The sequence below is a fragment of the Narcine bancroftii genome, chromosome 1 (assembly GCF_036971445.1).
Source record: "Narcine bancroftii isolate sNarBan1 chromosome 1, sNarBan1.hap1, whole genome shotgun sequence".
Classification (NCBI taxonomy): Eukaryota; Metazoa; Chordata; class Chondrichthyes; order Torpediniformes; family Narcinidae; genus Narcine; species Narcine bancroftii.
The window spans coordinates 288,669,660-288,694,531 of NC_091469.1; the positions used below are offsets into that span (position 1 = coordinate 288,669,660).

At 45.6% G+C, this 24,872-nt stretch overlaps 1 protein-coding gene across 3 annotated transcripts in view; it reads left to right on the top strand.

The window, feature by feature from the left end:
• The first annotated feature begins 796 nt into the window (after nt 1–796).
• The window catches only part of kiaa1549la (KIAA1549-like a), a 156,035-nt gene continuing 131,959 nt past the window's right edge, over nt 797–24,872 (top strand). For all 3 annotated transcript variants that reach the window (XM_069903026.1, XM_069903031.1, XM_069903036.1), the window contains exon 1: nt 797–1,192. In XM_069903026.1, the coding sequence (XP_069759127.1) occupies nt 1,066–1,192 (127 nt within the window). In that variant the 5' untranslated portion in view covers nt 797–1,065. The remainder of the gene's footprint in view (nt 1,193–24,872) is intronic.

The window sequence follows — 24,872 nt, forward strand, 5'->3', positions numbered from 1 at the left end:
CAAATTTAACAGAAGAATCAAATGTACGACTCCTGATTTTCTCTCAACATGACGTAATTTGAGAGAGTCATTGAGTCAAAGGAGGTGAATTCGAATCTTTCCATTTCAATAAGATAGTTCTTGGAACCAACAACCTAGAAAAGGCTACAACTTGATGTGTGAAGTGGGAACTCGTTCAACTTCTGGAACTATAATTCCAAACAGAGCAGTCAATTGGTTAGGTTGCAAACTGATATCCAGTATAAGTCTTAAAAATATCTATTCCAATACCTCTCCAACACTGGGCATGACCAAAAACCTGCAAGTGAGAAAGGCCACTTCTGATTTACATCTATAACAAAGAGAACTAAGGTTAGAAAAAATACGGGCCAATTAGTATGTCGACCATAAGAGTGGCAGAAAGGATCACTGGAGTCTTCTAACCCCCCACACCCACAAGGTACTGGCTGTTACCTTTTCTGTACCCTCAGGACAGGAATCCTAAAAAAATGTGAGCCCGGTGTCCCACTTTAAATTGAATCAAAGAATGACAAGCACATTGTTCCCCCTCATACATTTTAAACACCTCTATCTCCCCTCGTTCTTCTACGCTCCAGGGAGTTATGTCCTCACCTGTTTAACCATAAAGTCCTGACCTGTTTGCTGACAAATGGTTATGTTTTGGGAGGGAGAATGAGAAGAGGCTCGAGTCGAGGTGCCTGAACCAGCGGCCAATGTTGGAGGCCGTTCCACAAGAGGTCGCGTTTGCCACAGTTACGACGTGAACCTCCTCCCTGCAACGGCTGCCTGGCGAGAGCGTGATCGCTCTCTCTCTCATCCCACCACCCCTCCCCTTCAAAAGGAGGGGGGTGGCGAAAAGGAGCGGCGGCCGGAGGAGCCTGTGCGCTGGGAGCGGAGGCGATGCCAAGCTAAGGGGAGCTTCCAGCCCGGGCAGGGGTGGCCACCGAGGGGACAAAGCCCGCGGCCGGTTGCACGGTTCCCCCGCAGCGGCTGCGAGGGATATGAGCCCGGCTGCCGGGCGCAGGTGCGGTGCCGAGGGTGCTGACTCGCTCTCTGCTGCTGGCGATGTTGCCGAGGGGCGGCTCGCCCGCGGGGACCGGGCTGCAGGTGACGCTCCTCAGCCTCGCCGTGGTCGCAAGGTGCCCCTGGCTCTGCACCTTGCTGCTGCTTCAACCCGTCTCGTCTTGGAACGGTAAGGGGCGACCCGGGGCGGGGAGGAGAGGGGCAGGGGCAAGTCAGCCAAGGGACAGCCTGCGTGAAACTTGAGCCCAATTTGACCTCAGTCCTTGTGTTTTCACCGAGGATCCTGGATCTTCCTCGTTTAGCAGCCTTGCCTCGTTCAGCTCGGCAGTGATTGCTGGTGCGTTGCTTTGTGCGCCTGTCTCTTTCTAGCCCCCCCCCCTCTCTCTCTCTCTGTGTACGCCTGTCTGTCCCCTCCCTGTGTGGCACAGACTGTCTCCCTCTCACCCCTTCTCCTTCTCTCTCCCCGAATCTCTGCCTCTCTCTCTGTCTCCAAGTCTCTGTCCCCTCCCTGTGTGACACAGCCTGTCTAGCTGTTTGTCTCTGTCCCCCTCTCTCTCACATAAGCACACCCCTGTCTCCCTCTCCCTAAATTTGTCTTTCTTTCTGCCTTTCTCTGTCTCCTCTCTACCTTTCTCTCCCTCTCTATGTATGTCACTGTGTATGGGTGTATCTGGTTAGTGTGTGTGCTTCTCGGTGTTTTCTCTCTCTCCATTCTTACTCTCCCTCTCCTTTTCCCTACCTCCCTCCTCCCCTTTTCTTTCTCCCCTCTCTGATCCCTCCCCTAGAAAACATTGTAAACCCCTAATTTGACAAATTGCTTTGCCAGAACTGCCGATGGTTGAGAATTGCTTTGGACGTGAAGTGTGCACGATGTGGAGGGAGGGGAAGAGAAGCCTGTCAATCCTTGCACCTCCTCACAGCCACAAGATTCTTTGCATCCACCGAGGTGCAATATTATACAGGTGACTGCAGAGAGGCCAGTCGGCCTGTCAAGCCTGCTCTGCCATTCAATGTGTTGGTGGCTGATCTGATGATCCGCTCATCTCCACCCCCCCCCCACCCCCATCCCTTAATTCCCTTACTATGACAAAATTTATCCAACCTTGTCATAAATATATTTACTAGGGTCACTCCACTGCTTCAATGGGCAGCGAATTCCACAGATTCACTGCCCTCTGGAAAAAGCAGTTCCTCCTTACCTCTGTCCAGATCACTGGTGCTGTAACTTTGCCCTCTCTCAACATCCATTTTGCATTCAACATCCTTCCCATTGATGGCAAGCACACCAAACACCTTCTTCACCACCCTGCCCATCTGAGTTGCCATTTCCAGGGAACTATGCACCTGTACCCTGAAGTCTGCCTGTTCTACCACAGTCTCCAGGGCCCTGCCATTCACTGTGCAAGTCTGGCCCTGGTTTGATTTTAACACCTCACACAAGTCAGAGTTAAATTCCATTTGCCACTCCTTGGCCCACCTTCCCAATTGATCTCGATCCTTTTGTGAACTGCAATGTACTTCTTCGTGGATGGGGGAGTGAATTGGGTTGAAGGTGGGGCAGGGTACAAAGACAGAGGGTGTTGACGGATTTGGGGTGAGGGTCACTTATGGTTTCACTGCATGACAAAGCAGGTATCTGAAAGACGGAGAGTTCACTCCAACACCAGAGTGCAGTTAAATTACCGGACAAACACTCACTCGATCCTGAGGTGTGAGTTCAAATCTCATTTTGATAGGTGAGTAATTTAAATTCAATTCATGAAATAAATGTGGATTTTTTCTATAAAAAGCTTGTAACTGTGAGGTGACTGGACTGTTGATTAAAACTCCACCTGTTCGTTACCAGCCTTCGGGGGAGGATATCTGCCACCTTTCCCCTGTATGTGAGCAGACCTGTAGGTGATCCTTCGCTGTCTCCTCTGTTCAGGGGCAATCCAGTTTTAATTGTCACAATCTACCTCGTTCTGTGAGAAGGGTTCTTCTGCGAACAGACCAACAGGATATCTCTAACATTCATACAGCCATGTAAAGAGCACAATTTGCAGAGTGTAGGTGTACAAATGAAAAGGAAGACCAATTCTTACCAAGTAAGGACAGCATGAGCACACCGTGGTGGGGTTAATTCAGGAACCTGATGGCTGCGGGGAAGAAACTATCTTTAAGCCTGTTGGTGTGTGGTTTCACTCTTCTCCCCAATGGGAGGAGGGAGAAGAGAGTGTTGTCCAGGGTGTGGTGGGTCCTTCAGTGTGTTGGCGACCTTTCCCAGGCAGCGGGAGATGTAGCTGAGGTCCACCGAGGGGAGGGGCATTTGCGTGATGTTCTAAACTGCATTCACCACCTTCTGCAGTTTCTTCCGATCTTGAGCAGAGCAGCTCCTGTCCCTCGCTGTGATGCATCCAATGAATCTGTGCTCAATGGGGTCCCTGCAGAAGTTGTGAGACAGGGAGGACACATGGAACATAATTGGTCTACTTCTGAGGAGGTGTTGGTGCACTTTCAAGAGCAATGATTGGCAGCAAAATCCCATAGCCAACCAATTGGCGGAAGGGGGGTTTACCCTGACCTCTCACCCTGGATCTCCCGATATCCAGACTGGTTGGCTGTTGGGAACTCATAGGTTGGGTCTGAGGGTGAGATTGGGGTCCATTCAAGGAAAATGGGTGACTTCTGGATAAGGCAGAGCTTGAGGATGGGGTTCCCTGTGATGGTTGGTATGTGGTGACGCTGAACACAAAAACCTCAGATTCAAGATTATTTTATGGTCATGTAATAAAAGAGAAATTGCAATATTACACAAAATTTCCTTTACCGTAAGGCAAAGATTCACCATCCGTAAAAATTGCCCGGCTCCCCTTACAAAAAGTGAAGCAGAAGAGTCCCCCCATAGTCACTGAGTGTCTGTGGATTCGCCTCCAGCCTCAGCTGCTGCACAGACTTCTGTTCGATACATTGGCCACAGCTCCAGATCCAAACCTCCCACACGATCAGGAAGCCTCCATCACCCTCTCACATCCTGGATCTGATACCTGGAAGCCCCTCGGCCAGACTTGAGCCAGTCTCCAGCAGTCTGCAGCCTGGTGCAAGACCCTTGGCTGCAGTCGCCACCGCTTGCATGGGTTCCTCACCTTGAGTCACTGACAGCCCATTGCCGCCTGTGTGTTCCTCAGACTCAGAGCCTGAAATTTTGAGCAAGCAATGAGAAGCTGGTGGGACTCTGCTTGAAGTCAACGGTTCGGGTCAGGAGCTTTTATCGAGACTAAAGTAGGGAGGGGTGTTATAAATTAGATGAAGGGGTGGGAATAAAAGAGGGTGGGGAGGGGTGAGGTGATGGGGTATTCCACAGAAGGTGGGAGAGGTGGAGGGAACGACCACTTAGAGGCATAATATGGGAGAATGACGAGCAGCGATGAAAGTGGTAGAACCAGATAGAGGTGAAAAATCTTTCGAACCGGTTGTGGCTGAATTCCTCGTTCACTGCAAACACTCGACCAGCTGCCAGGAACAGCCGGGATTTATGTCCTTGCTGCGTGCCAGACATGTATCCAATTTGAATGCATACATTTCCTCAACTAATTTGGCGCGAGCTCAGGCAAGCAACGTAGTCTTTGTTACCTGACACACTGGTTTCACTGATGGATGATCATCGTCCACTGAAGCAGTTCAAGGAGGTTTGACATTGTTTCCCGGAACAATGCTGGCATGTGGTTGGTTGTGAACTGAGCCCGGAAAAGGAAAGGAATTGTCTTTCCAATTGCTGTTCTGGATTTTCCTTAAAAGTTTAAGGTTCCTTATTGTCATGAAGTGAGGAATATTCAGGCAGACATCAGGGGCAAGTTTTGTACACCAAGAGTTGTGGGTGCCTGGAATGCCTTGCCGGGGATGGTGCTGGAGGCTGAAACATTTGGGGGATTTAAGATACTCTTGAGACAGACACATGGATGAAAGAAAAGTAGAGGGTTACGAGGTAGGAAGGGCTTAGTTTTTTTGGTAGGAATATCTAGGTGGGCACCACATAGAGGGCCTGTACTGTGCTGTTTGTTCTATATTCTGTGTAATACAAAAAAAAAGTAAAATACATGATCTATGTCAACTTTTGCCTGGCAAACAAAAAGTCCCCATGAGCTTTGCCCAGTACCCCCAATAATAAGAGAAAGAGAAGTGTCACTGTCCATGGCTTTGCCTCCAGCTCTCCCGCAGCCTCTTCAGCTGCACAGATTCCATTGGTAGCCCGAGCTCCAGATCCAAATCACCAACCCGATGAGGAAGTCGTCAGAGCCCGAGGCCCTTCAAGAGCCCTTCTTGCCCTCAGTACCCTCTCGAACCCTGGTTTCCATGAGCCAGTCTCCAGCAACCTGGTGCGAGTCCTTCAACTGCAAATCCCCAATGTGAAAGTGTATTTATTCCTGGTGTCTCTGGCTAGCCATACTTCCACCAGATCCAATCAGGGGTGTACATTAAATCCCTCAGATGTGAGAGCGGAGTCACGCGGCCGAAACCCAAGAACACCTCACTGACAGGATGTTACACAAGGGTCAGTAGACTCTGGAGTCGAGTGCAATATATAAATGTGCTGGAGAAATTGAGCAGGTCACACAGCATCCATGGAAAATGAAGGGTAAGCAAAGTTTCCAGCTAGGATCCTTTGCCAGGAATGTCTTTGAGGGATAGTTCTCCTATCCCTCCTGATGGAAGGGCACAGGCCTGAAACATTAGCCACCTTTGACCTCCTATGGATGATGTGTGACCTGTGCTGAGTTTCTCCAGCATGTTAACGTATTGCGCAGACTGGCGGTGTGTGTGTGTGTGTGTGTGTGTGTGTGTGTGTGTGTGTGTGTGTGTTGGACAATGTGGAGACCCCTCATAGGGTAATTGAGTCAAACAACAGGCCCTTTGGCCCCATTTCTCCACATTCTGGGCTACTCCCTTTGGCCTGCATTTGATTTTTCCTTCTGAAACTTTCTTATCCATATATCTGTGTGAAACTTGAAAGTCTGCAGGCTCTGTGATTATAGTCAAAACACAGACATGTTGGAAGAACTCAGCTTGTTTCACAGCATGCACAGGAGGTAAAGGAGGTGATATAGGTAAAGATATATTCCTAAAACATTGGTGATATATTAATATATCTTTACCTCCTATGGATGCTACGCGACTGGCTGAGTTCCTCCAGCATTCCTACGTTCTGACTATCCCTATATTTGTCCAGTTGTCTTTTGTCCATTGTAATTGTGCCACTTCTATATCTTTCTCTAGCTGCTCGTTCCAGATGCGGACCACCCTCTGAGTGGAGGAAAGATGGTGCCCCTCCGTTCTCTCTTAAACAGTTAGTGCATGGTTAGGGTAATGGTTAATACAATGCTGTTACAGCACCAGTGACCCAGGTTTGAATGCGGCGCTGTCTGTGAGGAGTTTGTACTCCGTGTGAACTACTTGCGTTTCCTCCGGGTGCTCCGCTTTCCTTCCACCCTTCAAAGGGTGCAGGGCTTGTAGGTTAATTAATTGTGCGGCACTGGTTTCATGGGATGGCAGGGCCATCCTCCATGCTGCATCATTAACATTAACAAATGAAAACAATTAAAAATGTAAGCCTCTCCCCTCTCACTTTGAACCGATGCCCTCCAGTTGTGTTATTGCCTACCGTGGGAAATAATCTGGGAGTCTCCACTTTATCCACACCCCTCCTGATTTGATAAACCTCTGTACGGTAAGCCCATAGCCTCCATCACTCCAGGAGTTCCCATCCTCTCCCTTCAACTCATTGCCTCTCATCCCAGTAATATCCTAGCTCAGGTGGAGCTGAAATATTCTGGGGTGAAAACTTTGAAGAATAGCTAACCTTCCTCGCCTTTCAACCAGTGTTGGCCACATAGATTAATTCAACAGTGACACTTGGAAGATGTTTGAAATGCAACATAGAAAATCCTGGTTAAAAAAAAACTCTGCAGGTCAAGCACCAGCAGCAGAGAGATGAATGGAGTTGATGTTAACATTAATTCAGTTCCTCCCTCCGCACATGCTGCTTGACCTTAAGGTCAGGTTCAGCACTGAAACAGGCCCTTTGGCCCATCAAGATCATGGTGATCAATGAGATCCCTGTGTAAGCAGCTTATTTAATCCTTGCTGTCCCACCAACCCCCAGATTCTACTGCATACCTGAATCAGGAACAGAATTTATTGTTTTGCAGCAGCAGGTGAAAATTTGCTATGAAATTGCATTTAAAAAAATAATAATAAATTGGTGCAAAAGAAGAGAAAATTAGGCCATGTTTGGGGTTCATGGGTTCATTGTCTGTTCAGGAATCTGATGGCGGAGGGGAAGAAGCTGTTTTTGTGTCATTGGGTGTTCATCTTCAGGCTCCTGTACCCCCTTCCTGATGGTAGCAGAGTGAAGAGGGCATGGCCTGGGTGGTGGGGGTCCTTGAGGATAGGGCTGCTTTCTTAAGGCACCACCTCTTGTAGATGTCTTCGATGGAGTGGCTGATGCCAGTGATGGCGCTGACCGTTTCACAACTCTGCAGTTTTTTTCATGGCCTGTGCACTGGGACCTCCGTACCTGACTATGATGCAGTCAGTCAGAATGCTCTCCACGGCCCACCTGTAGAAATTTGCTGGAGTCTTTGGTGACGTACCATATTTCCTCAAACTCCTCACGCTGTACAGCCACTGGCAAGGCTTCTTCATGATTGTATCAATGTGGAGGCCCCAGGGTAGATCTTCAGAGATGTTGAAACCCAGGAATTTGAATTCTTGACCCTTTCCACTGCTGACCCCCTCGATGAGGATGGAGGTGTCATTAACCAACCAACCTGCACGTCCAGAATCTGCAACAGACTGTCTGAGGAGACCCTTCACAATGTTGAGGAAGAATCAATTCAAGCATTTGAGTCACCAAGGCAGAGGAGGCTACAAACCAAGTACTGGTCAAGGGGATTGGTGGAGAAGGGGCCTTAATGGTCAGCATATACCTGATGGGCTGAAGGACTTGTTCTGTGACGTACGACTACAAATCCATTATCTAGAACAGTGGTTCCCAACCTTTTTTATGCCCCGCACCCCTAAAAAATTTTTATATATTCTCGCACCCCTTAAAGTAATAATTTATTTAAGAATAAAGGTGAAGGTGACCAAAACAAATTTGTATAATTAATTTTTAATAATATATAAACAAAAATGAAACATATGAAAAACAAAAGATATTATAATAAATTAAAAGTTGCATAAACCCTACAAAAAAAATAAATTTTCATCCATGCATGAAATTTCTTTTAAAAAAAAATTAAAGAACTAATGTTCAAATGTTCATAAGCCAATTTAAATTTAATGACTCTTTTGTTCCTGTTCATTGCTTAAGAGTTTTTCAAAACGTTTGCTGATAGCAAACCACACATCTGCCTGTGCACCCAAGCGATTTCTAGATTTTGTCTTGATTGACAAAAGTGCATTAAATCCAGACTCACAGAAGTATGTCGTTGCAAATGGGATGAGCACAGTTAGTGCTTTTTCACAAAGTCTTGGAAACTTGTCCATTGCCGAACACCAATATTGTTCCAAAGTTTTGCTTTCAAATTGCATTTCAAGAACACGATTTGTGCACAGTTCAATAAGATCTTCCTTCAGCTCTTCATCATCCGACATATTATCCAAATTGAAGAAGTATGAATTTATTTTAAAAAACTGAAATGTTATCTTGCACCCCCTGGAATGCTATTTCGCACCCCCAAGGGGTGGGAAACCCTGAAATGGTCAGTAACAAATACGAATATTACTGATGTTCTCTTTGGCTTGGCTTCGCGGACGAAGATTTATGGAGGGGGTAAATGTCCACGTCAGCTGCAGGCTCGTTTGTGGCTGACAAGTCCGATGCGGGACAGGCAGACACGGTTGCAGGGGAAAATTGGTTGGTTGGGGTTGGGTGTTGGGTTTTTCCTCCTTTGCCTTTTGTCAGTGAGGTGTGCTCTGCGGTCTTCTTCAAAGGAGGTTGCTGCCCGCCGAACTGTGAGGCGTCAAGATGCACGGTTTGAGGCGATATCAGCCCACTGGCGGTGGTCAATGTGGCAGGCACCAACAGATTTCTTTAGGCAGTCCTTGTACCTTTTCTTTGGTGCACCTCTGTCACGGTGGCCAGTGGAGAGCTCGCCATATAACACGATCTTGGGAAGACGACAGTCCTCCATTCTGGAGACATGACCCACCCAGCGCAGCTGGATCTTCAGCAGCGTTGACTCAATGCTGTCGACCTCTGCCATCTCGAGTACTTCGACGTTAGGGATGAAAGCGCTCCAATGAATGTTGAGGATGGAGCGGAGACAACGCTGGTGGAAGCGTTCTAGGAGCCGTAGGTGATGCCGGTAGAGGACCCATGATTCGGAGCCAAACAGGAGTGTGGGTATGACAACGGCTCTGTATACGCTTATCTTTGTGAGGTTTTTCAGTTGGTTGTTTTTCCAGACTCTTTTGTTTAGTCTTCCAAAGGCGCTATTTGCCTTGGCGAGTCTGTTGTCTATCTCGTTGTCGATCCTTGCATCTGATGAAATGGTGCAGCTGAGATGGGTAAACTGGTTGACCGTTTTGAGTTTTGTGTGCCCGATGGAGATGTGGATGGGGCTGGTAGTCATGGTGGGGAGCTGGCTGATGGAGGACCTCAGTTTTCTTCAGGCTTACTTCCAGGCCAAACATTTTGGCAGTTTCCGCAAAAAAGGACGTCAAGCGCTGAAGAGTTGGCTCTGAATGGGCAACTAAAGCGGCATCGTCTGCAAAGAGTAGTTCACGGACAAGTTTCTCTTGTGTCTTGGTGTGAGCTTGCAGGCGCCTCAGATTGAAGAGACTGCCATCCGTGCGGTACCGGATGTAAACAGCGTCTTCATTGTTGAGGTCTTTCATGGCTTGGTTCAGCATCATGCTGAAGAAGATTGAAAAGAGGGTTGGTGCGAGAACACAGCCTTGCTTCACGCCATTGTTAATGGAGAAGCGTTCTGAGAGCTCATTGCTGTATCTCACCCGACCAAAAATTCAAGGTTGTAAATCTGATGATAAGAGGGAAAATGTCCAACATAACAAACCTGATTTAGTTCTGCTTAGAATGTAGGAATTTCTGCAGTCAGAGGGTGATAAATCTCTGGAATTTGTTGCCACAGGCAGTTGTGAAGGCCAGGTCATTGGGTGTATTTAAGGCAGAGATTGATAGGTTCTTGATTAGCCAGGGTATCAAAGGTTGTGGGGAGAAAGCCAGGCAGTGGGTCTGAGTGGGAGAATGGATCAGCTCATGATTAAATTGTGGGGCAGACTTGATGGGCTGAATGTCTGGGAAAGGGGTGGAGCTCAACAGCCCACTTCCTGTTGGTGGTCCTCTGGCTTGTCGATGGTGGTCTGTGCGAAGTAACAGGGGACACACTGTACTAAGTGGGTTAACAGGGGTTGCAAGCCACTGGATTGGTGGATTATCACATGGCAAACTCACCTGGAAGTGTAGTCGGTGGTCACCAAGGTTAGGAAGAGTCCTCACTAGGGTTGAGCTGCACGCAAAGTGCACTGTTGTCCCTCACTCCGCAGGTAAAACTGGAATGTCAGAACTGTGCAGGGACCACACTAAGACCATAGAAAGATGACTGATTTGTGATGCACCAGGTCATGGGATCGTTAATATCACACTGCTCTGCTGATAAAAGCATCTCGAAACTGGCTGAAGTGGTCCTGGGTATTGGAAGTGGGACAGGAGAGGGTGCTGAAGGCTTTCTGATTGTGTCAGAGATTTGGATCTGGAGCTCGAGGTTGCCGATGGTTTGGACTCTGTGTGGCTGCGGAGGCTGTGGGAGCGCTGGAGGTGAATCATGGACACCGAGTGAGTCGGTTTTTCTCTGACTGTAAGGGGTGCTGGGCAATATCTGCTGCTGGCATATGTTTGCATTACGGTCGGCTGAAGGAAGTGTTGGGTAATTGTACACTTTTATTACACGACAATAAAATAATCCTGAATGTACGTGTATGTTCCAAAAATCAGTCAAATCCAGAAAAAGTTGAGCACAGTTTGTTCTCTGCCAAAGAGTTGCCTGTTGTGTTACACTTTACTGCAAAGTATATCACAAGCTTGGAGTTACAAGTGTCCTGTAATTCAGTCCATTATTCAAATAAGGGTCATTATGGGAACATTTTTTTCTAAATTATTTACATTTGGAACAAGTTGGTAATTAAATATGATGCATCTTTCCAACACCTGACCTCTGCATGTGCTCTTAAACGTGTGTGAGCTCGTATACATGGTGTTAAAACACAGAGATGTTGGAGGAACTCAGCCAATCTCACAGCGTCCATAGGAAGCAAAGATATATTACCGATGTTTTGTTTGGGCCTGAGCCCTTCCTCGAGCTGTGTCCATGCACGGGAAATGACTGGAAGTGATGAGTTCAGAGATAGTACGCGAGACCAGTGGTTTGATGAATTTGGTGGGGGGGTGGGGGGGTCCTGTTGGAGGATAAGTCAAGGAAATGTGTGAGAATTCTCATCTGGCTTTGGCCAAATAGAGGTCAGTGCGTCAGACTCAACAGTGCCAGCCTTGTCTGATATTTCAATTCATTTAGTTGCAAAATCAGAGCATCTGTAGACTTTTATGTTTCACCTCCTCTCTCTCCTCTCTCCTCTCTCCTCTCTCCTCTCTCCTCTCTCCTCTCTCCTCTCTCCTCTCTCCTCTCTCCTCTCTCCTCTCTCCTCTCTCCTCTCTCCTCTCTCCTCTCTCCTCTCTCCTCTCTCCTCTCTCCTCTCTCCTCTCTCCTCTCTCCTCTCTCCTCTCTCCTCTCTCCTCTCTCCTCTCTCCTCTCTCCTCTCTCCTCTCTCCTCTCTCCTCTCTCCTCTCTCCTCTCTCCTCTCTCCTCTCTCCTCTCTCCTCTCTCCTCTCTCCTCTCTCCTCTCTCCTCTCTCCTCTCTCCTCTCTCCTCTCTCCTCTCTCCTCTCTCTCACACACGTGTGAGCAGGTACATACACAGATGTCTGAAGAACATAGGTATACACACACAGACATGGGCGTAAAACTCATCACAGCATCTCTTCACTAGAATGCAACCTTTCTTGAGATGTACGTGATATCTTGTATATCTGCGTACTTGCTGCAGCCACACAGCAAGAGTAAGATACTCCAAGTACAGTACAACTCCAATTATCTGAAACTGTCCGGTCTGGGACTATGTAGTATAAACAGTTTGTTTTTTGGAGAACTGGTCATTTTTTAAAAAAAAACAGCTCAATAGCTACAGCAAATCAATCATATCAATGTTTAAACAACAACAACCAGGAAGGGAAGGCTTTTTAAGCATTAAAATGTTTAATTCTTATGAAAAGATGCTGCTGCAGCCGATCCATGAGACCTCCCAATTGAGGCCTGCGCTCCTGCCTGAAGCCTGAGGTCCCTTTTTGCCGCTGACAGCCTGATGTCCCAGTCATTTCGGCTCTGAAATAAATTGGGATAATTGAGGATTTCTGATTTGTGTTGGATATCCTCAATTATCTGAAATGTAAAATTTTTTTGGAGGATTTTGGAGAATCCGATTTTGGATAATCAGCATTGTACTGCACAATAGTTTAAATTCAATATAAGGCAGAAAATAGATAATCAAAGGATAGATAAATATTCACAGTTGCAGTTAGTACAAGAAACAGGTGATGTTTCACTAGATCTTTTGTGTTCCTGGAGTAGTTTAGGGTTAGGGTGATATGGGGAGGTTCAAGAGCCTGATAGCTGTTGGATGAAAACTGTTCTTGAATTCAGCCTTGCTGATCTTCAGGCTTCTGTGAAGGGATCAGTGCGAAGAGGTTATGACCGTGGTGATGGGGGTCCTTTATGATGATGGCTGCCTTCTTATGACAGTGCTTCACGTAGATGCCTGCAGTGGGTGGGAGGCCGCAGCCTGTGATGGATTTGTTGCTTTCTGCAGCCCCTGCGTTTCTGGGTACTAGAGTTTCCAAACCAGACTCTACGCAGTCACAGTGCACTTTCTGCAGTGCACCTGTCGAAGTTTAATGGGAGCATCTAACGACGTGCCAAATCGCCTCAGAAAGTGGAGGTGTTTCTTCATAGTGGAGATTGTCAGAAGCGCCATGAGATGGAAACACTACAAATATGCAGAGACAGAATCGTCTGTGGTTCCTTCCAGATCACAAACCTTACTGAGGTGAACTGTCACTCATTCCTCATCACTTGCTCCAACCCTGCAACTCCCCTCCCAACACCTTCATTGCAGCCGGTCACAACGATGTCTCCACTCGACCTGATGCTGATCAACCTCAATGCATAGAACTTGTAGCACAACAGCACAGGAACAGACCCTTCGGCCCACTATATCTGTGCTGAACACCATGCCCGAATTAAACAGACTCTCTGCTGCCTGCATATGATCCGCACTGTCTGCTTCCTGCACCTTCACGTGTCCAACTCAAAGCCTCTTAAACGCTGCCACCCTATCTGCCTCCACCAGGACTCCTAGCCCGGAGCATCTGCGCAGGCAGGACAACCCTTGGCTGAGCAGAGCAATTCTTGGCCGGATCCGTACCTTGCCTTCTCTGTTCCCAGCTGCCCATGGAAGGTTTCCGGCACTCTCTGTTAGGTGTCTAACATCTGTATTGGTTTCATTTTGTGTAATATCATGCAGGATTAAAATGAAATAACGTTCACCTTTCATCAGTCTGCTCTTGGGTCTTGCAGACAACAGGGGATAACGGTGACTGATACGGAGATAAGGAACCCTGCATTATTAGATTTTTTCCACTACTTTTGATCTATTAATTATTCAGAGTTCATAACGGACTCACTGTGAAATAAATGTCACAACTGTATTATTCGTTATTTAATTATGTATTTGGAATCCGGAGGATTAATGTGATCTTTCATTGTTGATTTATTGGCTTGTTGTTTGTATGTGTGGAGATTATACTCTCAGTAATTCTGGGACAGCGTGTTGATAATTTCTTGACACAAAGATGGGCTTGCATTTCCAAAGGATAGTTATCTCCCCCACACATTCCAAATTACTATTCAGATATTTAAATGCCTTTGTGGTGCAGCTCAGGGAATCTGGCAGCCAGTTTATGCATAGCAAGATTCCACGAGCATCTTCGTGAATGATGGGGAACAGCAGGAGATAAGGAGACAGTTCGGACCATTACACCTATAAGATATAGGAGCAGAAATTCAGCCCATTGAACCCCCTACTCCCCCCTCCTTATTTCTTTCCCCATCACCTTCCCCCATCTCTGTCTCTCCTTTCGCACAGACATGATAAATTCTCACCTCTCCCCTTTATCCTATTGTTGGTCTGAACACCTCCCTCTGGCCACCATTGTTTGAATTCTGAGACTTTCTGAGATTTCCTGGTTTTTGCTCAATCAGCTTATTCCTTGAAGAGGGCCTCAAGCCCGAAATGTCGGCGATACATCTTTGTCTTTTATGGATGGTGAAAGACCGGCTGAGCTTTTTCTACAATCACAGTGTCTTTTATGTTTCTCTTAGCCCATTGAGTCTGCCCGCAATTTAATCATGAGCTGATCCATTTTCCAACTCCGCCCCAGCCTTCTACCCAACACCTTTTATTCTTTCTTTTTAAAATATTTTTCTTGAGTTCAATATAATAATCTGGTATACATGTTGCAATAAATCACAAAAAAAATCAAAATATCTCCATAATAACTGGTAAAAATACTCTTATTAAATTTCCCATTTTCATTATCAATTATTAATTAATATTATTAAGATTAAAAATGAAAATCACATGAATTACTTTATAAGTAATTTGTTCATAACTTGGTAAAATATCAATTAATATTAATATTGCAGTCCAGGACCATCATATATAATCTCCAATTAATCAACATTAAAAACAAAGAAGGAAAAGCTAAACTATTGCTAATCTAACCCCTCCCTCTGATCAAAGTTAAATAAAGAGGAAAAAGAAACTGGATCAGGTCATTACCTCCAGAAGCTGGACGGAATATCACTGGAGAAGCCCAACTGCCTGAAACCGCCAACCATGAGCATATTCTATGAATGGACCCCATGTCTTTTCAAACTGGAATTCTTTTGTCTTTGATATTGTATCTAATTTTTTTCCAAACTTAAATCTGCCATTGTGTCATGTAGCCATTGGCCATGAGATAGTGGAAGTTCATCATTCCACTTCATTCCTCGCCTGGTTATCAACGTTCTAAAAGCCAAAACTTTCTCTTGAGCTACAGACAAAGATGTAGTCGGATTGCGAATGAAGCCAAACAAGGAAATTAAAGGGCATGGGTCTCTTTTAGTTTAAAAATCATTGATAAAGATTTGAAAAATGTTTTCCCAAAATCTTCCTAATTTGGAAAATTCCCAAAACATGTGGATTAGTGAGGTCTTTAAAAATTTTACACCTTTCACACAGTGGATCAACATCTGCATAAAAATTAGATAATTTAAGTTTGGACATGTGTATTCTGTGTAATAAACAATGTCGAGCACAAAATAATGAATTCTTAATCAATTAAGGGTGGAATGCCAGTACTCATTTGAAAAACATATTAAGATCGTGTTCCCAATCATTTTTAATCGTAACCATTGAGTTAGTCTTGAAGCCAATAAATTATAATAAATACATGATATTAAACCACTAAACAAACTGCAAATCAAAAAAAAACATCAAAAATATTTGAGGAAGATCTTATAGTTTAGATTAGATAAAATGTCTAACTTGCAAATTTCTAAAAAAAATGTCGATTGGAAAGCTTAACTGACAATTGAAAAGAAGCTAAATTCTCATGAATAAATAAATCTTTGTAACATTTAATACCTGATCTATACTATTCCTTACAGCCTGCGTCAATAACTGAAGGTGGAAAGAAGTGGTTATCTACAATGGGTCTCGTCAGGGAAAAACTATTACAAGCAGTAAATTCCCTAAATTAGTCTATTCCTCATTGTAATTCAGTTTAGAAAAAGATAAAGCAGAACCTAAAAGCACCAACAATGATGTTGTCCTAGAAAAATTCAATTCCATTTCTATCCTAGAAGGGTGACTAATTAGTTGATCAAATTTTAATAGTTAAAGTAATTAATCGCCCAATAATAAAATCAAAAGTTTGCCAGAGAAAGCCCATTCCTTATCATTTCCTGAACATGGGTTTTATTTTATTTGTGGTTATTTTCTCCCCATAACCTTTGATGCCCTGATTCATCAAGAACCTGTCAGTCTCTGCCTTAAATACACCCACTGACTTGGCCTCCACCACCCCCTGTGAATCTCCCCATTTCACACCTCTTGGCCCAGAGACTTGTAGGTTACAGGCCTCCCAGGTGTGCATTTAATTAATTTTTAAATATGGTAAATATTCCTCTGAGGCAGTGAGTTTGAAATCCCCAACATTCGTAGTACAGAGAATAGTACAACACAGGAAGGGACCCTTCGGCCCACAGACACTTTGCTAACTATGGTGCTCACTTGAACCAATCCCATTTGCTCGTGATCGATACCCCTCCCATTCCTAAATACTCCTGAAATGTGGTGTGCACTGCATGAAAACAGCACACGGTTAGCACAATGCTGTTATAGCGACAGTGACCCTGTTTCGAATCTCGCGCTGTCTGTAAGGAGTTTGTACCTTCTCCCCGTATCTGTGTGGGTTTCCTCCGGGGGCTCTGGTTTCCCGGAGGAAACCCACGCTGGATCAATTGGGCGGCATGGGTTCGTAGGCTGAAAGGGCCTGTTACCGTGCTGTCTGTCTAAAATTTTTTAAAGAAGTCATTTCACCTCAGTGACCTCTGCCAAGAAGGTCGAGGGCAGTGTGTGTAGGGACACCACTCCTAGATTTTATCCTGACAGAATTAAGGAGCTGTTTGTGCATGGTGACTGAGCCTGGAACTCCCACACCAACATCGGATCCTTCAGATGGACTGCAAAGGTTCACATTAGAGAGTTCATAAACAGCTGGTTATGGGTAAAATATTCTGCACATCCCAAACAAACATTCCTTAGCTGATCTGATGCTGGACTCAGCATCCCCCCCACCTGCCTTTTCTCCATAAACGTTAACACTCCTACCATAGCAACAATCCAACTCACTGTGTGACAAGGTGGGCATAGTGGCTAGCGAAACACAGTTAGAGCACCAGTGACGCAGGTTCAAATCCTACGCTAACTGTAGGGAGTTTGTACCTTTTCCCTGTGTCTGCGTGGGCTTCCTCCCACTATTGAAATATACTGGGGGTTGTATGTTAATTGGGTGTAATCGGGCAGCATGGGCTCATGGGCCAGGCCTATTACCGTTCTGTAGGCCTAAATTTAAAAATGTAAATTTAATTTAAATTTTAAAATGTAACTACATTCAGTGAGGCAGGTCTCTACTGCTTCCTTGGGTAGAGAATTCCACAGATTTACCACTCCATGAGAAGCAGTTCCTCCTCATCTCTGTCGTAAATCTACTCTTCTGGGTCTTAGGTGACTTACTGTCAGATTGTCTATACAGTGGGGGATGGTTTAGTGAAAGCTCTTGTAATATAAATGCATTTGAACAAAATACAAGCCTTGAGAGGGCAGTTTCAGACTTCAGTGAGAGCAGTTACATCAGATACATTTCTGATGAATTATGGTTATTGTGGCCCTTGATGTTCCTACATTGGTTTGGAGTATCGCCATTGTATTAACTATTTAAGTATGGATCTCCAAGGCACCTCCTCTGACGGTCATTTTGCAAATTAAAAATAATTGATCAGTGACAAGACATCTGGGGATTTGCCACATTGGCAACTTGAAGGTTTCCCTGTCAGGGAGGTGACTTTATTTTCAGATTTTAAATTCCTAACAGAAGAACATTTTTTATTTAGTCAGGCCCTTCCAGCCCACAAATTAAACTGTAAGTCCCATGTATTTTTTGGTGGATGGGAGGAAAGCCCACGCAGAAACAGGGAGAATATGCAGACAGCAGCAGATTCGAACCTTGCATTGTGCTAACCGCTATGTGAACCGAGTCTAGTCTGGTGTTGTGTAAATCTTTTTCTTCATTTAATGATTAACATACAGTGTAAAATGAAGAGGTACCTCTACTGACCCGTGCGGGGCTGTAGTTACATGGATCAGGATGGGAGAGGATGGCGGGTGCAGTTAAGTTACAAAGGGAATGGGGAAGATGTTGTGGCCTCCTCAACAAAGTGCATTTGGTTTCACCCACAGGACCTAGAGGAACCCGTTGGGTCAGATAGCTGGTGGAAGAGGGGCAGAGCGATGAGGGGAGGGGAGAGGCTGGGATATGGGTTAATGGAAAAAGGCACAGCCAATATTGGAGAGTGCCAAGTCGGAATATAAGGAGTCGTTCCTCCAGTTTGCAGGTCGCCTCAACCTGGCAGGACACGAGGCCATGGACACATGTCGGTGTGTGGAATTGAACTGGCTGGCCACTGGGAGGTTGCAGCAGACAGCAAAGGTGCTTATTTCAGAAGGCAGTGGAATGCCAATTACGTGATCGGGGTCTGGAGACCTGTTTAAGCCAGAAGGGACAAGGTCATAGCACAAGTTTGATCTTTTGATACGAATTGTCAGCTGTGACAAAGGCACGGCTCCTTGGTGACCATGATGGGAACAAAGTATTCCAGGGTACAACTTTTCAGAATTATAAAGAGGTGGGGTACTTTCTAAAGAGCAAAATCTTTGTACATGGGCCACAAATTAACAGCACAGAACTATAGAGGGTTTATTGTCATGCACATTGTTCATATGCACTGAAATTCTTACTTTTTAAGATATACACCACGGTAACAGGCCATTTCAGCCCACAAATCTGTGCCACCAAATTAACCTACAACCCCCCACCAGTATGTTTCAAACAATGGGAGGAAACCCGAGCCCCCAGGGAAAACCCATGCCAACACGAGGAGAACATACCAACTCCTTACAGACAGCATGGGACTTGAACCCTGGTCCCAATAGTTGGCGGTGTAACAGCGCTGTGCCAACCATTACACGATTCACGCTATTGAACTGGCACTTGGTTTAAATAAAAACCAGCTACTATTAAATTAAAAAGAAAATGAATACAAAAGGTAGATAATAAACACTAATTATTAATATGAAGAAGATCAAAACAGAATGATCTTGGGTGAAGACAAGATGCAATGGAAAGAAATGACAGTCGCCCCACGGTTTGGACCTTGTCAGTCGAGGTATCATAAAGGAAGGAAAGAAAGACGGAGTAAAATTGGGGGTGGGGTTTAAACCTCACGTGGGTTGGACTCCTTCAGGACCATGGAGAACCAACTGTTGTATGAGCTATTTTCGATCTTGTCACGTGTAATGAGAGGGGTTTATTGAATGATTTCTTCGTGACCGATCCTCGTGGGGAGAATGATGGTAATCGATTGCATTCCATGTGTCTGACACTTGTGTCAGGATGGTTGAGAAGCAGCACTGTAAATCACACTTTGATGGAAGCGTTGCCTTCATCTCGAGAAGGATATATTGCATTGAGGAACAAAGATTACATGAGATAAGGTAGACAGTGAGAATCTTTCTTTCCCCCAGGATACATGTGCCAAGTATTCGAGGACACATATTTAAGGTGAAATATTAAGCTCCTCACTGGTGGGAAGAACAGAAAAGTAGAATATTGTCTCATGAGAAGGAACAGCAGCAGTGGATACAAAGTTAACGTGCAGGCACCTCATATAGTAGAACGCAATAATCCAGCCCACTCCAGTCGATGGTTGTGCTGGGAGTGATAGATTTGCTGCACTTGTGTTATTGCATTGACCTATAAGAGCTGACTTGCTTGGATAGCACACAAAACAAAGCCATTTCACTGGTGACAACAATGAACAGTTCTACACTCCTTCCCTCTCTCCCTCCAGCCCTTGATCTCTGCATTGCACTCACCCTTCCCCTCCTGCTCAGCCTTTCCTGCTTCCTGCACCATCCCCCTCGACTTCCCCCCCCCCACCCCCCACCACCCCCTGTGATTTCATCCCCCAAGCCTCTGTGATCATTGGTGTATTTCATCAGCACTAGTGACCCAGATTCTCCTCTCTCCAGGATAATCAATGAACCACAGACACTGCCTGACTTTCCGTGCACTATTTTTCTAATAGTAATGTTGTAAGATGGTTATAATATGAATATTTGCTCTATCACTGAATTTCATGACTTGTTCAGGACAATAAATCCTGATTCTGAAATATAGAGAAACCGAAACTTGACTGCTTCATCGGGAAGGGGGGCACATAAACCTTGAACAGAGTCCGATGGTGGCCACAGCTGGCAAAAAGGTGGAGAATGGCTGCTCTAAACCATTGCTAAGTGCGGACAGGATGTGAGATTAGAATGGGGACGAGATGCTTGTTTAAGGATCTGAAGCAGCAGACATGTTTTAGGGTGAGTACAGGCTGCCTGTGCTCTGATCTCGGTGATTTCCAAACCACAGATGGTCTGGGGAAATTATTCATACACTGGAGAACGAAGGTCGCACAAATGCACGTCCAAGAAATAGGAAAATCAGCAACTGCCTGAAGCTAGATTTGGATTTGTTGCTAACTGTTCAGAACGATTCCATATGGCACCTTCAGACGTAAAGATCCACAAGTCGCTTGGGAGTTACTGTTGCATTACTTGTCTTTCTGGCGTTTCAAACTCCAAGCTGCATTGTGTTATTAATTTTTAAATTTACCTTGGCATTTTTGAAACGCCGGTTGACACGAAAGGTGTAAATACTAATCTCATCGAGACAATCCAGCATGATTTAAAAAAAATCTAATTGAGAAGGAAATTGGAAGGATTGTAATCTCGGGAAATTCTGCGGATGCTGGGAATGTGAAAAAAAATCGGAACCGTTTTTCTGTGAACCCAGATGGTGAGTTTTCCCTGTGAGTTTTGTTTAAATCCAGTGGGATTTCTGACAGGCATAACTGATTGATTTCAGATCTGCCTGTGCAAACACAAACAGTAGTTGTTTTAATTTTGCCGCCATTTTGCCCTCTCCAGCCTGTGGTTCCTGTGTGGTGCTGACAAAACTCAACACAGGATAAATAGAAGCAGGCATCGGTAATCGTGGTTAGCGCCACGCGATTACAGCGCCCCGTGACCCTTGTTCAAATCTGGCGCTGTCTGTAAGGAGTTCTCCCCGTGTCTGCGTGGGTTTCCTCCCACCCTCCGAAACGTACGGGAGTTGTAGGTCAATTGGGTGTGTGGGCTGAAAGGACCTATTACGGTACTGTATGTCTACATTTAAAAAAGAAAATAAATTTAAAGGTAAAATATGGCCCTCCCTGCTCTGCCACTTTGATTTTCTTTTAACCTCAGTGCCACTTTTAATCTCAGCCACAAGTGACAGCTCCAATCAGACGACGGTTTCGCACCATACCCCAGTTTTTAGGCAGTTTGCTATTTCCAAGCACTCCTTCCTCTTTTGGTTCTTTGCTTGCCCAGTTATTCCTCCTCTCTCACCATGCACGCCAACACCGAATTCTCCTGTGTTCTTTCAAATGTCAGATCTTCCCTCTGGTGCTCCTCTTCTCCTTTCCACTTTCAATACCACAGTTTGAGGCCAGGCATCAAATAACCATGGGATTTGATGGAGGAAGGAGGTTGATAGTCTAGTGCCATGGAACTAGGATGACCCCTCTCTCAGCATCAATAAGACCAATAACTTCAGGAGAGGGGCAGAGTCCACACCTGTCCACAGAAATGGTGCTGAAGAGGAGAGAGTCACGTTCTTTGAAGTAATAATTTCCAGTGACCTCTTCTTTCTCAGACAATTCAGGAAGTTTCAACATGTCCCCCCCCACCCCATCCCTCAACAGCTTCTACAGGGGCCCATCTGCAACAGACTTGCAGGGTGTGTCACCGTGAGAGGTGGCAGCTGCTCTGCTGAAGATTGGGAGAAGCTGCAGAAGGCGGTGAATGCAGCTCAGAACGTCCCGCAAACCTCCCTCCCTATCTACACCTCCCGCTGCCTGGGAAAGGCAGTCGACACACTGAAGGATCCATCACACCCTAGACGATACTCTGTCCTCCCATGGGTGAAATCGTGCACCAATGGATTTAAAGAGCTTGCTCCCACAGCCATCAGGCTCCTGAATGAACCGCACCATGGTGGTCTTACGCTGGAGCTAATTGATCATTTTTTTCCTCTCAATGTAACCCGACCCTCTGTAACTTTGCCCTTGATCTTCTACTTTAACCAGGGGTATATATGTTAGAGTTGACTGGTTAAGCTGCTTGCTAAAGAACCAGGTATAATGTGACAATCAACTTAAATGAACCTGTTTCAGTGAATGGCTAGAACATAAGAACAGAAGCAGGAGTTGGCCATCTGGCCCATCGAGCCTGCTCCACCATTGACCTGATGATGGGCTCATTTCCACCCACCTGCCTTCCCCCCCCCCCCCCCCCATATCCCTTAATTCCCCACATATGTAAAAATCTATCCCACCTTCTCTTAAATATATTTACTGAGGTCACCTCCACTGCTTCAATGGGCAGTGAACTTCACAGATTCATCTCCCTCTGGGAAAAGCAGTTCCCCCTCATCTCCGTCCTAAATCTATACCCTGAATCTTGAGGTTATGTCCCCCAGTTCTGGTCTCCCCCACCAATGGGAACAACGTACCTGCTTCTATCTTATCTATGTCTTTCATAATTTTATATGTTTCTATAAGGATCCCTCTCATACTTCTAAATTCCTGTGCGTACAGTCTCGGACGACTCAATCTCTCCTCATAGGCCAACCCCTTCATCTCTGGCACAGCATTTATTCATTTATTCCCCTGTGAGGTGATCTACTGTCTTATCCTCCTTGCAAACACGTCTAATCTTGGCACAAGGATCATTTTCTTTTCCAAAAAGGATGCCAACTTCATTGAGAGGTTGACAAATAGAAATGTTATTCTTGCTGAAACTTTCACAGTTCCCTGAAACTGATGACGCAGGTTGATGGGGTGGTGAAGAATGCATTTGGAATACATCACGCTACCTTTGCGAAGGCGTGGGGCAGACCACACTCGGAGTATTCTGCGCAGTTCTGGTCACCTAGTTACAAGGAGGATGTCATTGAGCTGGAAGGAGTTCAGAAAAGATTTACGACAATGTTGTTGGGTTATAAAGATAGTCTGGGTAGATAGGGACTGTTTTCCCTGGAGCATAAGAAGTTGACAGGTGACCTTATGGAGGTTTATAAAAATCATGAGGGGCATGGATAAATTGAATGGTCACTGGAGGGCATAGACTTCAATTTTTTTACATTTTAAATTTAAACATACAGCCTGTTCTGCCCAATTAGACCCAATTGACCTACAATGCCTGTACGTTTTGAAGGGTGGGAGGAAACCGGAGCACCTGGAGGAAACCCACGCAGACACGGAGAGAACATACAAACTCCTTACAGAAAGCACCAGATTTGAACCCCAGTCGCTGGTGCTGTCACAGCGTTGCTCGAACCACTACGCTAATCGTACTGCCCACATTTAAAGTGTGCATCCTACTTTTTTGGTCTTGTGAACTCTCTCAGTTGGCGGCGGAAGCCTAGAGGACTGATCCATTGAGTTGGACTTTCCGTCCAATGTTTATCCTTCAATCATCACCAAAGCAAAAATATTTGGCCATTATCATCTTGTTAATTCTGCTACGTTTCCTACAGTAAGTAGCATGGCCTGGCGTACACTATTAAACCCACTAAACTCTCAGGTAAACGAGAAAATCTGCAGATGCTGGGGGCTAATTTAGTGCTGGAGAAACTCAGCAGGTCACGCAGCATCTCAGGAAGCAGAAGGCAGTTGACGTTTCGGCCCTGAGCCATGACGTAGAACAGAAATAGGCCATTCAGCCTATCGAATCTGCCCCACCATTTAGTCATTAGCTGATCCATTCTCCCACTCAGCCCTACTGCCTGGCCTTCTATCCATAACCTTTCATGCCCTGGTTAATCAAGAGCCTATCAATCTCTGCCTTAAATACACCCAAGGACCTGGCCGCCACAACTGCTTGCAGCCACAAATTCCACCCTCTGGCGACAGGACTTCCTCCGTTCTAAGCGGGCACCCTCCTGAAGAACTCCTGTTGACTCCCTCTCGCTTCCTCTGGATGCTGCACAACCTGCTGAGTTTCTCCAGCACTTTTGTGTAAATGCTAACTAATGTTCCTTTGTAATCAAAGGCGATTGAAAGCTTCTCTCTGCTGAGGCTGCCTCCTCTTGCTGACTCTTTGAGACATTTTCTGCTGTAATAACACGGTAGCTTGCTTGCTCTCACTGGTAAATAGAATCTACTGTAACCATGGCAACACACATTGGCCTTGTACCTATCCTGAGGCGTCCTGGAGTAACAGCTGTGTTAAAGCAGCATTTGGTGGTTACTTCCCAATTGATTCAAGAATCCAGGTTCAATTAAATTCAAAACATTTCAGAACATTCCTAATTACCTGACCACGTGTTCAACGTGGTTCCCCAGTTCTGTGCGAATGAGAACACATTCCTGTTCCTTCAGGCTCGGAATTCTGTTCTTCCCTCTCCGACAGCGCAGTGTTCACCAGGATTGGAGGGATTCAAGAGGTGCCTCAGCACCAGCTTCGCAGGGGTCTTCAGGTAGATGATACTTGCTTATTAGAATCAGAATTTATTGTCATGAACCAGTCACAAAATTTATTTTTTTGCAGCAGCGTCACAGGGGAAACATTTCTATAAACCACCTTACAGAAATAAATAAAAATAGTGCTCAAGAGGTCGAAGTAAGGCAGTGACTGTGGTTCATTGTCCATTCAGGAAACTGATGGCGGAGGGGAAGAAACTGTCCTTGTGCCGCTGGGTGTTCGTCATCAGGCTCCTGTACCTTTTCCTCAATGTTAGCAGAGTGCAGAGGGCATGGC